A 15,000-nucleotide genomic window follows, 5' to 3' on the forward strand; every position below is an offset into this window, starting at 1 on the left:
AGCTCCCTTATCTGGTAGCCAACGTGGAAACTAGGGATAGATAAGTGGATGGTGAGAGCTGTACAAGCCATGTACAGGGATGCTGTCAGTAAGGCGCGGATTGGCAACATGTATAGCAATGAATTCAGTGTACAAGTGGAAGTTCACCAAAGATCGGTCCCCGGTCCCTCTTGTTCATCATAGTCCTCCACAACCACCACCACCACTACTACCAACCCAACCACCACCAACACCTCAGTCACTACTACCACAACCACCGCCACCGGGCCAGCGGCAGCATCACCACCACCACCACCACCACCTCCACCACCACCATCATCACAGCCACAACCACCACCATCACATTACTACCACTACCATCTGCACCATTTGCATCGTCACCACCACCACCACCACCACCACCACCACCACTACCACCATCAATGCCACCACCGGACCAGCAACAGCATCACCACCACCACTACCACCACCACCCCACCACCACATTACCATCATCATTACCACCACCACCACCACCACATTACCATCACCACCACCATTACCAAAACCACCGCCACCACCGCCACCACCACCACCACCACTACCACCACCAATGCCACTATCACCACCACCGGACCAGCAACAGCATCACCACCATCACCACCACTATCACTACCACCACCACATCACCATCATCATTACCACCACCACCACCACCACCACATGACCATCACCACCACCATTACCAAAACCACCTCCACCACCACCACCATCACATTACTACCACTACCATCTGCACCATTTGCATCGTCACCACCACCACCACCACCACCACCGACACGTACACTGTCACCAAAGCTACCATCGCTAACCACCAACGCTGCCACAACAATAAGCAACGACACCGACCAGTAACAAAGCAACAACCAGCACCACCACCACCACCACCACAAATACCACCGTCGCCACCACCACCAACAGCAACAACACCATCACCACCACCTAGATCACCATCACCACCACCCACATCAACATCAACAATCAAATACGTTTCTTCTCAATTTTCTTTTACACAACGCCAAGTCCTTTCTCTCTCTCTCTCTCTCTCACTCTCTCTCTCTCTCTCTCTCTCTCTCTCTCTCTCTCTCTCTCCTCAGTTTCGTACCAAATCGAGAGGTTATGGGTTCGACAGATAGCGTCCACCATCCTTTATGGCGGTTGGTACTTGTGGTCGCTGGTGGTGTTATCACACACACTACGTTTGGAGCTACCTACTCATACGGTATGTACTCCTTAAACACTATTACCACCACCACCACCACCACCACCACCATCGCCACCACCACCACCAACACTACTAATACTACTACTACTATTGAGCTATCGTTTTTCGGTCCATTTCACACATTAAATTCAACATATAAACACACATACGTACACACATATATTTTTATACAAACATATACATTGCTGTGTGTACGTGTATGTACATACATACACACATACATACATACATACATACATACATACATACATACATACATACATACATATATATAATAATAATATAAATAATATAGTTATATGCATATATCCATGCATACATGTACATACCTACATCTATATGTATACATACATGCATATTTGGGTACAGGACATCACAAAAAAACGTTAAACACAATGAGAAACGAAAACATAAGAATCATACATACATACATACATACATTAGGTCAGTTAGATATAAAGTTAAGCTATTTCCAGAGAAGCATTCGACCCGAATACTGGGCTATCAGCACTGTCGGGTCCCAGGCCAACGCCGATATTCCTCAAATGTAGGAAATCCAAGTTCCACGACGATTCTACCGTAAAGTGGATTTGGTGAAGAGTAAATAAGTCCAAGTGATAAAGATATGTTAAAGAATTTTCTTTGTCATCTTCTTATCGTTTGAATTACACACACACACACACACACACACACACACACACACACACACACATAAAGTTGAGCGACGTGTCGCGTTTCTGGAAAACGGCCGTTCTAGTTAATAATGGAAAAATGTCACGAGCTTCAGAGGCTGGTTTCGAGTGCAAATCAACTCGAATTTTTCAGAATTGCATTTTTCAGAATCTTCACTTGACAGTAAAATCTCGAAGTGTTGATAGAAATCCACGTTTTGACATCTTTAACCGCCATCGTACACCACTATAATCTACATCAGCGAAACAGCGAAAGCTATCTTCGAAGGCTATCGATATATCATTTTCAAAAATACAAATTAATGTGTGTGAATGTATGTGTGTGTGTGTGTGTGTGTGTGTGTGTGTGTGTGTGTGTGTGTGTGTGTGTGTGTGTGTGTGTGTAATCATTGATTCTCTCTATTTTTGTCAATGTTGTTTTGTGGCTGTGTGGTAAGAAGCTTGCTTCCCAACCACATGGTTCGAGGTTCAGTTCCACAGCGTGGGCACTCTTCTACTCTCGTGCCCACCAAAACCTTGAGAGTGGATTTGGTAGACAGAAACTGAAAGAAGTCCGTCGAGTGTATGTATGTATATATGTGAGTGTGTGTGTGTGTGTGTGTATTTGTATCTGTGTTTGTCCCCTCACCACCGCTTGACAACCAGTGCTGGTGTGTTTACGTCCCCATAATTATAACGGTTCGGTAAAAAGCACGATAGAATAAGTACCAGGTTAAAAAAGTACTTGGTCGATACACTCGACTAAAAATTCATTAAGGTGACGCCCCAGCATGGCCGTAGTCTAATGGCTAAAACAAATAAAATATAAGATATATAAATATAGATGGTGGTTGTCTACTTCTTATGCAGAATTTGACCACCTCCTGTATCTACACCTTAGCACCATCATGGCGTCTGATGAGGCTTTTTAAACCAGACAATGTTTTGAAAAGACACCCACATAGATTCCACCTCTGATTTGGACCACCAAGAGCTGCAGATAAGTTCAGCTGTTTTGAGGCCTCCGTTGGATTTGCAAACCTTCTGGCATACATTGCATTCAAAGGTGTGCACAGACATATAGGCAGAATAGTTGGTGGAGGTTCGTTTTCCAGGGGTTCCCAAATGAGATTTGAGGCCAGCCAAAGACAGGCATGGTCTGTCACAGACTGTGCACACAAAAGGGTCATTGTCATTCATCTTCTCGATCATAACATTCTTCCTGTGTGGTAAGAAGCTTGTTTCGTAACCATATGATACCAGGTTCAGTCCCACTGTGTCTATTTTGTGTAATCTATGAAACAAATGAAGACTTCTGGATGTAGTGATCAGAAAAAGTTAGAAGAAGGATCTGTTCATAAATTTGCAAGAAGGCAGAGAGTATGGTGGTGACAAGGAAGGAAGATCCAAAGTGCATGCTGAGAACAAAACAATCAAATCAATTAATAAGATCAATTAATCTTGAGTTCAAAATCACGTTGAGGATCTTAGATCTAAACAAAATGTGTGCCATTTCGGCCAAACAAAGCGCACATTTTGCTTAGATCTAAGATGCCCAACGTGATTTTGGACTCAAGATCAGAAATTTTCAGCAGATGCAAGCATATGCATAAATATCTGTTTAAAAAAAAAAACTAGAAGATACCACCCAATCCTGATTAACTACATACCAATTTATTTCATCTTTTGTCGCCTGGTGGCGACCCTTATGTTTTTTTCTCCTTTCATCGTGTCACCTCATGTTTGTATTTTATATTCAGGTTTATTATTTACTAAGTGGAAGTGCAATGGCCCAGTGGTTAGGGCACCGGACTCAAGGTTTCGATTCCCAGACTGGGCGTTGTGAGTGTTTATTGAACGAAAACACCTAAAGCTCCACGAGGCTCCAGCAGGGGATGGTGGCGAACCCTGCTGTACTCTTTCACCACAACTTTCTCTCACTCTTTCTTCCTGTTTCTGTTGTACTCGTATTTCAAAGGGGCCAGCCTTGTTACACACTGTATCACGCTGAATTTCCTTGAGAACTACGTTAAGGCTACACGTGTCTGTGGAGTGCTCAGCCGCTTGCACATTGATTTCACGAGTAGGCTGTTCCGTTGATCGGATCAACTGGAACACTCGCCGTCGTAACCGGCGGAATGCCACGATATATATATATATATCAAGCTTCCGTCAACCAAATCCACTCACAAGACTTGTGACTATAGTAGAAGACATTTGCCCAAGGTGCCATGCAGTAGGGCTGAACCTGGAACCATGTGACTGGGAAGCAAGCTTCTTACCACACCGCCACGCCTGCGCAATATCCTAGCAAGATTTTCAATTATTATTGATGAAAGAAATATTTCTCAATAATTCTCCGAATTTCTCCCGTCTTTTAATATTTTAATAGACTTTTTTTTAAATTTTCTATTCTGCGATTCTAGGAAATTTTGCTCCTTATATAGTGTCTTATATGAGAGACAGGAAAGTAGCACCCGACCTTCAATATAATGAATCTATATGGATTTTTGCTATGGTACTCCTGGGTCAAGGAACCACAGGATTCCTCGGAGGGATGTTAGAACGATTGATAGGACCAAGGCTGACAACACTTGCAGGAGCCTGGATAATGAGGTAAGGCTGCCAGAAGTACGCATTTCTACTCTGTGTGCATGTGTATAATTGTGTGTCTGTGGGAGTCTGTCTGCCTGTGTGTTTGTGTGTATATGTTTGTGCGTATGTGTATCTGTGCGCATGTGTGTGTGTCTGTACGTGTGTGTGTGTGTCTGTACGCATATGTGGCTATGTTTGTGATTTTGTGTCTGCGTCGCAACACAGACTCCAAATACATATTCGAATCAGCTGGTCTTAAAACATTATACGTAAACCATTCTTTTTAGCAAAATAAATATAAATTCTACACCATTTTTTGCTTATGAACCACTTTGATTCCCATTTTACTCTGCTGGAACTCCATAGCCATTTGATGCTTTTGTTTTAAATACCCCATTATATTTTTATAATGAAATATTTTTAGAAGTTGTATGAAAATAATGTTAAAATGTTTGTGTATTGTAGAAACCGATTTATTGTGGATAATTTTCAACAACTAAATCTTATATGAGCTGCCGAGGCTCATATGGACGCTGGTCAAGAACCATTTCTCTACATCATATGTTGAGGACACATTTTTGCTTGTTAACATAACGTAAAATATGTGCCTTTTGTTAAGGTAGCGAGCTCGGGGTCGATAAATTAAGCACCAGTTACGCACTGGGGTCGATGTAATCGACTTAAACTGCCGAGGTCGATTTTGCCTTTTATCCTTTCTGGGTCGATAAACTAAGTACCAGTTGCGTACTGGGGTCCATCTAAATCGACTGGCTCCCTCCACCAAAATCTCGGGCCTTGTGCCTAGAGTAGAAAATATGTGCCTTTTCTTTCTTATCTGGTGTCATCCATGACAGACAGAAAGGAGACTTTCTTTCACGTGTGTATATTTTGTTGAAATTGTGTATATTTTCATTTTCAGTCATACACCTCTCTCTCTCTCTCTCTCTCTTTGTCTCTCTCTCTCTCTCTCTCTCTCATTCTTTCGTGTATTCAGCTGTTTTTTTTTTATTGTTTCTCTCTCTCTCTTTCTCTTTCTCTCTCTCTCTCTCTCTCTCCCTCATTTCTTCTCTTTCTCTTGCAGTAGTGGTGTTCTGTTAACTTATTTCAGCGTGAATCACAGCTTCGCATCCTGTCTCATCACATACGGTCTCATATTTGGTTTCGGAGTGGGTTTAGCTTATCCAATACCCACGGGATGCGCAATGAGGGTGAGACAAATTTACTTATTTTCTTCCTTCCTTTATTTCTCCATCTTGTATTCTTTGTTCTTTTCTTCCCATATTTGATAAAACTACTTCATTCCGTCCAAGCATATACCAGTGGATTGATGTGAGGCTATATTTCCGATTCCTGGGATTTTTCTCACTCTTTACTGTCTGCACAGTCTCATTAATGTAACGATGAGCAGGATGGTGGGATTTGCCAAGATGGCGGAGATCTGCTTGAATGGCGGAGATCTGCCTGAATGGCGGAGATCTAGGATTAAAAGGAGGAATGTCTCTGTCCTCGTTCCTTTCAGCCAGACAACCTCTTTCGCCACAACTATCAGGTAGAGAAAAACTGCTTTGCTGCCCGGTTAAAGGAGGGCAACGGAGCAACCATCATTATGAACTCGGTCGATAGACGCATCTGTCCCACTCACCACAAGTCAGCAACGCTTGGACACTGGACGTTGTTGTTGTTGTTGGCACTCCGTCGCTTACGACGTCGAGTATCATAATAATGATCCTTTCTACTATAGCAAAAGGCCTAAAATGTGAGGGAGGGGGGGCAGTCGATTAGATCGGTCTCAGTACACAACTGGTACTTGATTTATCGGCCCCCGAAAGGATGAAAGGTAAAGTTGACCTCGGCCGAATTTGAACTCGGAACGTAACGACGGGTGAAATACCGCTAAACATTTCGTCCAGCGTGCTAACGATTCTGCCAGCTCGCCGCCTAATAATAATAATAATAATAATAATAATAATAATAATAATAATAATAATAATAATAATAATAATAATAATAATAATAATAATAACAACAACAACAATAATAATAATCATAATAATAATAATAATAATAATAATAATAATAATAATAATAATAATAATAAGCTAACTGGAACGACTCATGTACTAAGAAGAGCATTATCGCTGTGAAAACAACATCCATTCATGATTTAAAAAAAAAATGTTTTTCTTAAATACATGTTTTACCTATGAATTTGCGTGTGTAAACTGGGAATGCATACAACGAGTTTCTCTGCCCTAGGTGTACGGAAAACACTCGGCGAGAAATGGGAGAAAATTTGAAGAAAGAAGAAAAAAAAAACAACAACATAATAATAATAATAATAATAATAATAATAATAATAATAATAATAATAATAATAATAATAATGATAATAACAATAATAATAATAATAATAATGGACACGTGAGGAACACATTTCGATCCTACACGCCTATTTCACAGCAGTACTCTACCCAAAAAACGAAAACGCAACAACACATACATATAAAACATGGAAGAAAAATAATGTAAATATAGACCTCGATAAAACAATGAACCCTAACAAACTAGCTAACATAAGAAGATATATTCTAAAAGCAAAAAAAATATCAGAAATAGAAATAGAACAATTGAAAGAAAAAATACATCAGGAAAATCTAGATAGTAGTCACACAGCAATGCCAAATAATAATATAAACACTGAGATAGCAAAACACGAGGACAAACGTAACATGCCCGGCAAAAACGAAGTAAACAAAAAACAACAAACCCAGACCGTAGAGATGTATAATAGTGTACAAAAAGCACCAATCCAGAACACCACAGACAAACATATGAATGAAAAGGAAGGCAAAACAAATATAAAGCCTGGAAATAACGAAGGGAAACCTAATAATTACGATACTATGAAAATGAAAATAACCGAAGAACTGAAAACCACAGATCTTAGAATGGACCACAGATTATATCTCCCAAAAATCAAAATAGACAATAAAACAACATCAATAATAAATAGCATAAACCTGGCCGTCACGGAACTAACAACCACAGAAACAACAGGCAATATCACTGAGCTAAATGACATGATATATGCGGCAGCCACTGCAGCCACAAAAGAAGCAGGATACTCACTCAAACCCATCCGAACAGGAGTTCTACCACCCAAACAGACCTTGTGGATAAATAACATCCAGAACAAAATTAAAAAAAAGAGAAAAGATTTATCGATTCTCAACGAAATTAGTAAACAATCAACACTACTAAGTAACAAGAAGAAAACAAAAATACTGTACAAATACAGCATTACAGAAAAAGACTTACCTGAGGCAAAAGAAAAACTAAAGCAAGACATCCTTGCCAAAGCACAGAGGATCCGCCGGTATGAGAAACGCCAACGTTTCTTTGAACAAAACAAACAGTTCAAATCCAACCCCAAAAAACTCTACCAAGAACTGGGTAAAAATAAAATAGACATTACTTCAGCACCAACAGCAGAAGAACTAGAGAAATTCTGGAAACAAATATGGTCGGTGAAGCAACAACCCCAAAAAAGGACCATTAAAACAACGAACTTAGCACCTGAGCAACTCTGGGCCCCTATAACAACTGAAGAGGTCACCCAGACACTGCAAAGACTAAGCAACTGGAAAGCACCTGGACACGACAAGATCCCCAATTTCTGGTTAAAACACCTGCCAGCAATGCATAAAAAGCTGGCAGAAAACTTTAACAACATAATAGCAGATCCAGAAACAATGCCTGAATGGCTCACAAAAGGGAAAACCATCTTAATCCCCAAATCCACGGAAACGGAGAAACCACAAAACTATAGACCTATAACCTGTCTCCCTACGATCTACAAAGCCTTTACTGCAATAATATCGCAGAGATTGAGTAAACACCTGGAAAATAACAACCTGTTTCCAGAAGAGCAGAAGGGATGCTGCAAGGGCTCATACGGCTGTAAAGATCAATTATTGATCAATAAAGCCATAACTGAAGACAGCCGCAGAAAGAAGAAAGGCCTCAGTATGGCCTGGGTGGACTACCAAAAGGCTTTCGACAGTGTTCCCCACACGTGGATTCTGGAAACACTAGCCATAAACAAGGTGGCACCAATTATCATAAAATACATAGAGCACTCAATGAACAAATGGCAGACAGTGCTACAGCTCCAAACAAAAGAGGGACTTGTGAAAACGAAAGCCATCCCCATTAGAAGAGGAATATTCCAGGGAGACACGCTCTCTCCACTCCTGTTCTGCCTGGCACTCACACCTTTAACAGAATTGCTAAATAGAACTGGATGCGGTTACAAATGCTATGGAAAAACAGTCAGCCACCTTCTATATATGGATGACCTAAAATTATATGCAAAAAACGACAAAGAGCTAGAAACACTACTACAGACAGTACACGGCTTTACCAAGGAAATAGAAATGAAATTCGGATTAGAAAAATGTGCCAAAGCAACCCTGAAAAGAGGAAAATTAGTTAAAAGTAGCAATATAACACTAGATAAAGCCAATGAAATAAGAGAACTAGACGAAAGCCAACCATATAAGTATTTAGGAGTCAATGAACTAGATAGGATACAACATACACAAATGAAAGAAAAAATAAAGAAAGAGTACTATAGACGAGTTAGATCAATACTAAAAACAGAGCTCAATGCTAAAAACAAGATAATGGGTATCAACACTTTAGCTGTCCCAGTTATAAGCTACAGCTACAACATCCTTAACTGGACACTAAACGAACTATGTAAAATAGACAGGAAAACAAGAAAAATAATGACAGGATATAGGATGCACCACCCAAAATCTGACATAGAAAGGCTATATATACAACGCACAGAAGGTGGCAGGGGTCTTATACAGCTAGAAAACTATTATAAAATAACCACCATAGGACTGCAAAAATACCTACTCCAGAAGCAAGGGAAACTAATACAAATAGCCACAAAACACGAGCAAAACAAAAAACTGTTTTCAGTATTTAAGGAAGCTGACAAATACAAACAAGAAATCAATCTACCTAACAAATACGAAGAAGAAGAAGAAGAAGAAACAACAAAAGCTATAAAACAAATGAAATCCAAACTAAAACTAGAACAGCAACGGACCATGATAAAACGATGGCAAGAAAAGCCCCTACATGGTAAATACTGGGCTAAACTAAATGCGAAAGAAATAGACAGAGAAAAATCCCAGCAATGGCTGAGAAGCTCAGGACTCAAAGCAGAGACTGAAGGATTTTTAATTGCTGCACAAGACCAAAGCCTCCCCACCAGAAATTACCAAAAACACATAATGAAAAGAAATATAACAAGTAACTGTAGAATATGTGGAGATCGACAAGAAACAATAAATCATATTATCTCTGGCTGCCCAGTCCTGGCTAAGAAGGAATATATTCACAGACACGACAGAGCTGGGACCTATATACACTGGAAGCTATGCCAACATTATGGAATAGCAACAGAAAAAAAGATGGTATAAACACACGCCAGAAAAGGTCACAGAAAACGAGAAAGCAACCATACTCTGGGATATGCCAATACACACAGATAGAGAAATTAAGGCAAATAGACCAGATATAGTTGTCAAAGATCATGAAGAAAAAAGATGCTTTCTAATTGATGTATCAATACCAGCAGATGACAACGTTTCTCTAAAAGAAATGGAAAAACTTTCAAAATACAAAGACCTGGAAATAGAGATAACTCGAATGTGGAATCTAAAAACAGAAACAATTCCTATCATAGTAGGTGCCTTAGGTATAATAAAAAAATATTCAGACAAATACATAACAAAAATAGCAGGACTTACAAATATATATAACATACAGAAAATTGCACTACTGGGTACTGCACACATTCTACGCAAAACACTTTCAATACAGTAAACATAAGAGCACCACAGCAAACCACAGCACATACCCAAGGCGCACAGAGCTGCGCTCGGTAGTGAAGTGAAAGCACGTTATAAAAATAAAACTACTGAATAATAATAATAATAATAATAGTAATAATAATAATAATAATAATAATAATAATAATAATAATAATAATAATTCCAAACATAAGTTGAAAAAGCTGATTATCTCGCGATCATTATTGATCTGATATTTGTTGTCGATCCTGGAATGACAAAAGAAAAAGGAAGGTCAAAGTGGCAGGATTTAAGCTCTGAATATATATATATAAAAAAAAAGGCCTTACAACTCGTTCGTCACTATAATTCAGCGTATTACGGTTTCTGCGAATGCAGCGGCCTTACGTCTGATTTCAATAGAATGGTCATTTTATGTGAGGTGGTTATTGCGGTTGTTCTTCTGAAGAGGAAGTAGATCTGTCGTGGAGACCGAGTTACACCTTGTTTAAGGATAAACAACTTTGTATAAATTCTTTTCAAAGTTTAAAAACGAAGAAGAAAACTGGTCGCCCTTTGATACAAAAGTTTCTTTCGTTCGTCTCCCAAAAAGAAATGAAATCTTCGCACATTTATTTTAAAAAAATTGGAGGTGTATTTGTGCATTTATTGTGCAGATATATTTATTCAATTTTAGAGAATAAAGCAAGGTTTTCCCTGACAATTTAGCCTAGATATATGTAATAAGCATATAAGGACAATATAGCCTAGATATATGTATTATGTATAGGAGGACAATATCAAAAATTTCACTGACTCAGTTTCGTCAGGAGAGGCAGGTGAAGTGTCTGTATTGTGGGTAAAGTAACAGACAAGCAAGCGAAAGGTGTGCGGTTTGTATCCTTTCACATACCTGCGGTATCTCCATTATCCCAAAGATTAAAGAATTGCCAACATCCTCGTCTACCTAGTCAACGGTGTACTTGTGGTTACGTTTCTGAAGTCACTTCAGAAATGTAACTAAATGTGGACCGTTGGCGATTTTCCTTCTTCCTCTTTGGACTTTTCCCTTTCACCTTTCCGACGAAGAGCCATGCACGAAACGTTAAAAACTCTTTCCTTTCACCGAATTTTAAACTAATATAATTCTTGTGAACGTCTTTACGTTTTCTTTTTTTACCTTTCGTTCTCATTTTGTTTTTTTATTCGTTTTTTTTTTTATTGTTTGTTCGTTGAATTGAATATTTACTGCACGCTCATGTGAAGGCGCGTGACTTATTGGTTAGGGTATTCAGCTCGTGATAGTAAGGTCGTGAGTTCAATTCCCGGCGACGCGTTGTGTCCTTGAGCAAGACACTTTATTTCACATTGCTCCAGTACACTCAGCTGGCAAAAATGAGTAGTACCTGTATTTCAAAGAGCCGGCCTTGTCACACACTGTGTCACGCTGAATCTCCTTGAGAACTATGATAAGGTTACACATGTCTGTGGAGTGCTCAGCCACTTGCACGTTGGTTTCACGAGCAGGCTGTTGCGTTGATCGTATCAGCTGGGACCCTCGTCGTAGTAACCGATGAAGTGCTAGTGTTCCTGTTATTCAATTTATCAGTGAAAGAGTTAACTCTCAACGATTCTAGTCAGAGCCTACAGCTCTTATGGTAGACATTCGGAGTTTCCATCTTAGGGTGAAACCGGCAGCATTGTCTTAGAGCTACAAACATCAAGGTAACAATTAAAAGGTAACGTGGAGTGCTCAGCCACTTGCATGTTAACTTCCATTGCTCGTATCACCTCATCGTCGTAACCGACGGAGTGCTCCTACTGCACGCTCACACGGACCATCCTCGTTCTTCCGATTATTTTTAAGTACCTGATTCATGGATTTCTCACTCTGGCATTGGATTACGTTACCTTTTAATTCATTCGGAGTACGTCGTTTCTGCACCTTATATATATATTGTATATACTCTATATATGCGTGAGTGTGTGTGTCTGTGTCTGTGTCTGTTTCGTAATGCTAACAGAAAAAAAAAAAAATAGAACTCAAAATATGAGTATATATATATATTTTTATGAATATTTAGCAGAAGCAACTGGGTGACTCAAGTACTAAGAGTTTCGTGCGTTTTCACTTATCAATCTTATGAAAATTTGTTAAGTGCCAACGCCCTTGCTTCATTCTGTTGCTTCTCCTGAATTATTATCTTTATTATTATTATTATTATTATTATTATTATTATTATTATTATTATTATTATTATGTTGTTTTTTTTTCTTCTTTCTTCAAATTTTCTTCGATTTCTCGCCGAGTGTTTTCCATATACCTAGGGCAGAGAAACTCGTTGTATGCATTCCCAGTTTACACACGCAAAAACATGTATTTAAAAAAAAAAATTTTTTTAAATTCATGAATGGATGTTGTTTTCACAGCGATAATGCTCTTCTCAGTACATGAGTCGTTCCAGTTAACACGATTTTTTTGCACCTCCTGTAGGGATGGTAAGCCTGGTATCATTTTCAAATAGGTTTCAGTACCTTTTTTTATCATTCCTAGAGATCCTACAATCACTGGTATGGTAGTCGCCTGGAGGTGCCACCATCATTATTATTATTATCATTATCATTATTATTATTATCATTATTATTATTATTGTTATTATTATTATTATTATTATTATTATTATTATTATTATTATCATTATTATCATTATCATTATAATCTTTATTATTATTATTATCCTTATTATTATTATTATTATTATTATTATTATTATTGTTCAGTAGTTTTATTTTTATAACGTGCTTTCACTTCACTACCGAGCGCAGCTCTGTGCGCCTTGGGTATGTGCTGTGGTTTTCTGTGATGCTCTTATGTTTACTGTATTGAAAGTGTTTTGCGTAGAATGTGTGCAGTGCCCAGTAGTGCAATTTTCTGTATGTTATATATATTTGTAAGTCCTGGTGTTTTTGCTATGTATTTGTCTGAATATTTTTTTATTATACCTAAGGCACCTACTATGATAGGAATTGTTTCTGTTTTTAGATTCCACATTCGAGTTACCTCTATTTCCAGGTCTTTGTATTTTAAAAGTTTATTATTATTATTATTATTATTATTATTATTATTATTATTATTAGAAGTAGTAGTAGTAGTAATAGCAGCAGCAGCAGCAGCAGAAATACACACATGCATATACACACACACACACACACATTCACCTAAATTAATCGTTATTAATACTAAACCCTCCGACGCCCAAATGTCTTCACTAAATATTCTGTCTGTTTTCATTGTTTCTCTCTTAACAGTGGATGCCTCACAGAAAAGGTTTCGTCGTCGGTTTTGTCGTGGCGGGCTACGGTGGTGGGGCCTTCATTTTTAACCAAGTGATCACAGGTTTTATTAACCCAAGAAACCTTAGTCCTGATATCGATCATAATGGGGAACAGTGAGTAGTTTTTATCTCCCACACTTCACTACGTTTCTTTCTTTCTCTCTTTCTTTCTTTCTTTCTCTCTTTCTTTCTTTCTTTCTTTCTTTCTGTTCCATTTTCGCTTTCCTTCACTCGGGTTCCTTATTTCAGTTCCCCTCGCTTTCTTCTCCCATTTTTTCTTTCATTATCCTTGTCACAGCCCAGATCTCTTACAAAACCCGTAAAAGAAAAATCTGATATATAACTACGGTAAATGAGCCTCGGATGGCGGTTTCGATATCTGGTTCGTATTGAACAGTTTTACCTGATGTTTCTCTTGGTGCAATAACGTATAGAAGGAATTCCTAAACTCCTCAACTTCTTTTTCCCATTTCACGATTTAATCTCATCGAATGTTGTCTCCTAATTTTAGCCTGGATTCCATAAAAAAGAAAAGACGAGAGACAATGAGGTTAAACATTTTTGTTCTTGGCTTTTATCCACTTCAAGATAAATCGTGGATCAATGGTAAAGCATGGATCGAGTGAGGTGAACGCGGGATCAGATGTGCTAAAAATAATGAAGAGACTGAAGCAAAAATAACAAGAAATGGAAAGAGTAGAGTAAACCAGTTGTGAAAAACAATGTATAGAATGATGAGTGAACTATGGCTCAAGTACAGCAAGCTAAAGAACAGACGTGGTAAACGAGGGATCAAAATTGATAGACGAATAAATAAAGCACAACAAACGATGGGTCGAGTTTGTTAAGCCATGGATTAATCAAAACATTAATTAATGAACTTTGTTCAATTATGATAACTACTGGTTCGTGTTTAGCAAAGCAGGTGTCAAATGTGACAGGTCATAAATCTATAAGGCAAGAGACAAGTGTATTAAACAATTGATCACAATGTATGACAAACAATTGTTTAACTCTCGTATACAGGAATCAGGCAACGATCAAGTGTAACAAAGCTCGGATCAAGTGTAACAAAGCTCGGATCAAGTTTGACCAATCATAATAGCGATAATTAAACTTTTGATTCCGCCCTTCAAAAGATTTAAATTTTGTATTCTTTTTTTTGTTCTAGCTTTCTCCCTTCTTCGTGGAGGCGCGTGGCTTAGTGGTTAAGGTGTCAACATCATGATCGTAAGATTGTGGTTTCGATTCCTGGACCGGGCGAC

General features: G+C 38.6%; 1 protein-coding gene and 1 long non-coding RNA gene across 3 annotated transcripts in view; one reads left to right on the top strand and one right to left on the bottom strand.

Annotated features, from left to right (window-relative positions):
• Positions 1 to 2,202, bottom strand: part of LOC149136415 (uncharacterized) — a 4,185-nt gene extending 1,983 nt beyond the window's left edge. The window contains exon 1 of the long non-coding RNA XR_016241722.1: positions 1,692 to 2,202. This is a non-coding gene — a long non-coding RNA (uncharacterized LOC149136415). The remainder of the gene's footprint in view (positions 1 to 1,691) is intronic.
• LOC106872020 (apicoplast pyruvate carrier 1) overlaps positions 854 to 15,000 on the top strand; it is a 58,485-nt gene continuing 44,338 nt past the window's right edge. Inside the window, exons 1-4 of one of the 2 annotated variants that reach the window (XM_089351659.1) lie at positions 854 to 1,261; positions 4,362 to 4,551; positions 5,639 to 5,738; positions 13,710 to 13,849. In XM_089351659.1, coding sequence (XP_089207785.1) covers positions 1,159 to 1,261; positions 4,362 to 4,551; positions 5,639 to 5,738; positions 13,710 to 13,849 — 533 coding nt within the window. In that variant the 5' untranslated portion in view covers positions 854 to 1,158. Of the gene's footprint in view, positions 1,262 to 4,361; positions 4,552 to 5,611; positions 5,739 to 13,709; positions 13,850 to 15,000 lie in introns of both variants that reach the window. The other variant, XM_089351658.1, reaches the window with a different exon arrangement.

Source organism: Octopus bimaculoides, chromosome 4, assembly GCF_046866305.1.
Source record: "Octopus bimaculoides isolate indiv1 chromosome 4, ASM4686630v1, whole genome shotgun sequence".
In the NCBI taxonomy this organism is placed as follows: Eukaryota; Metazoa; Mollusca; class Cephalopoda; order Octopoda; family Octopodidae; genus Octopus; species Octopus bimaculoides.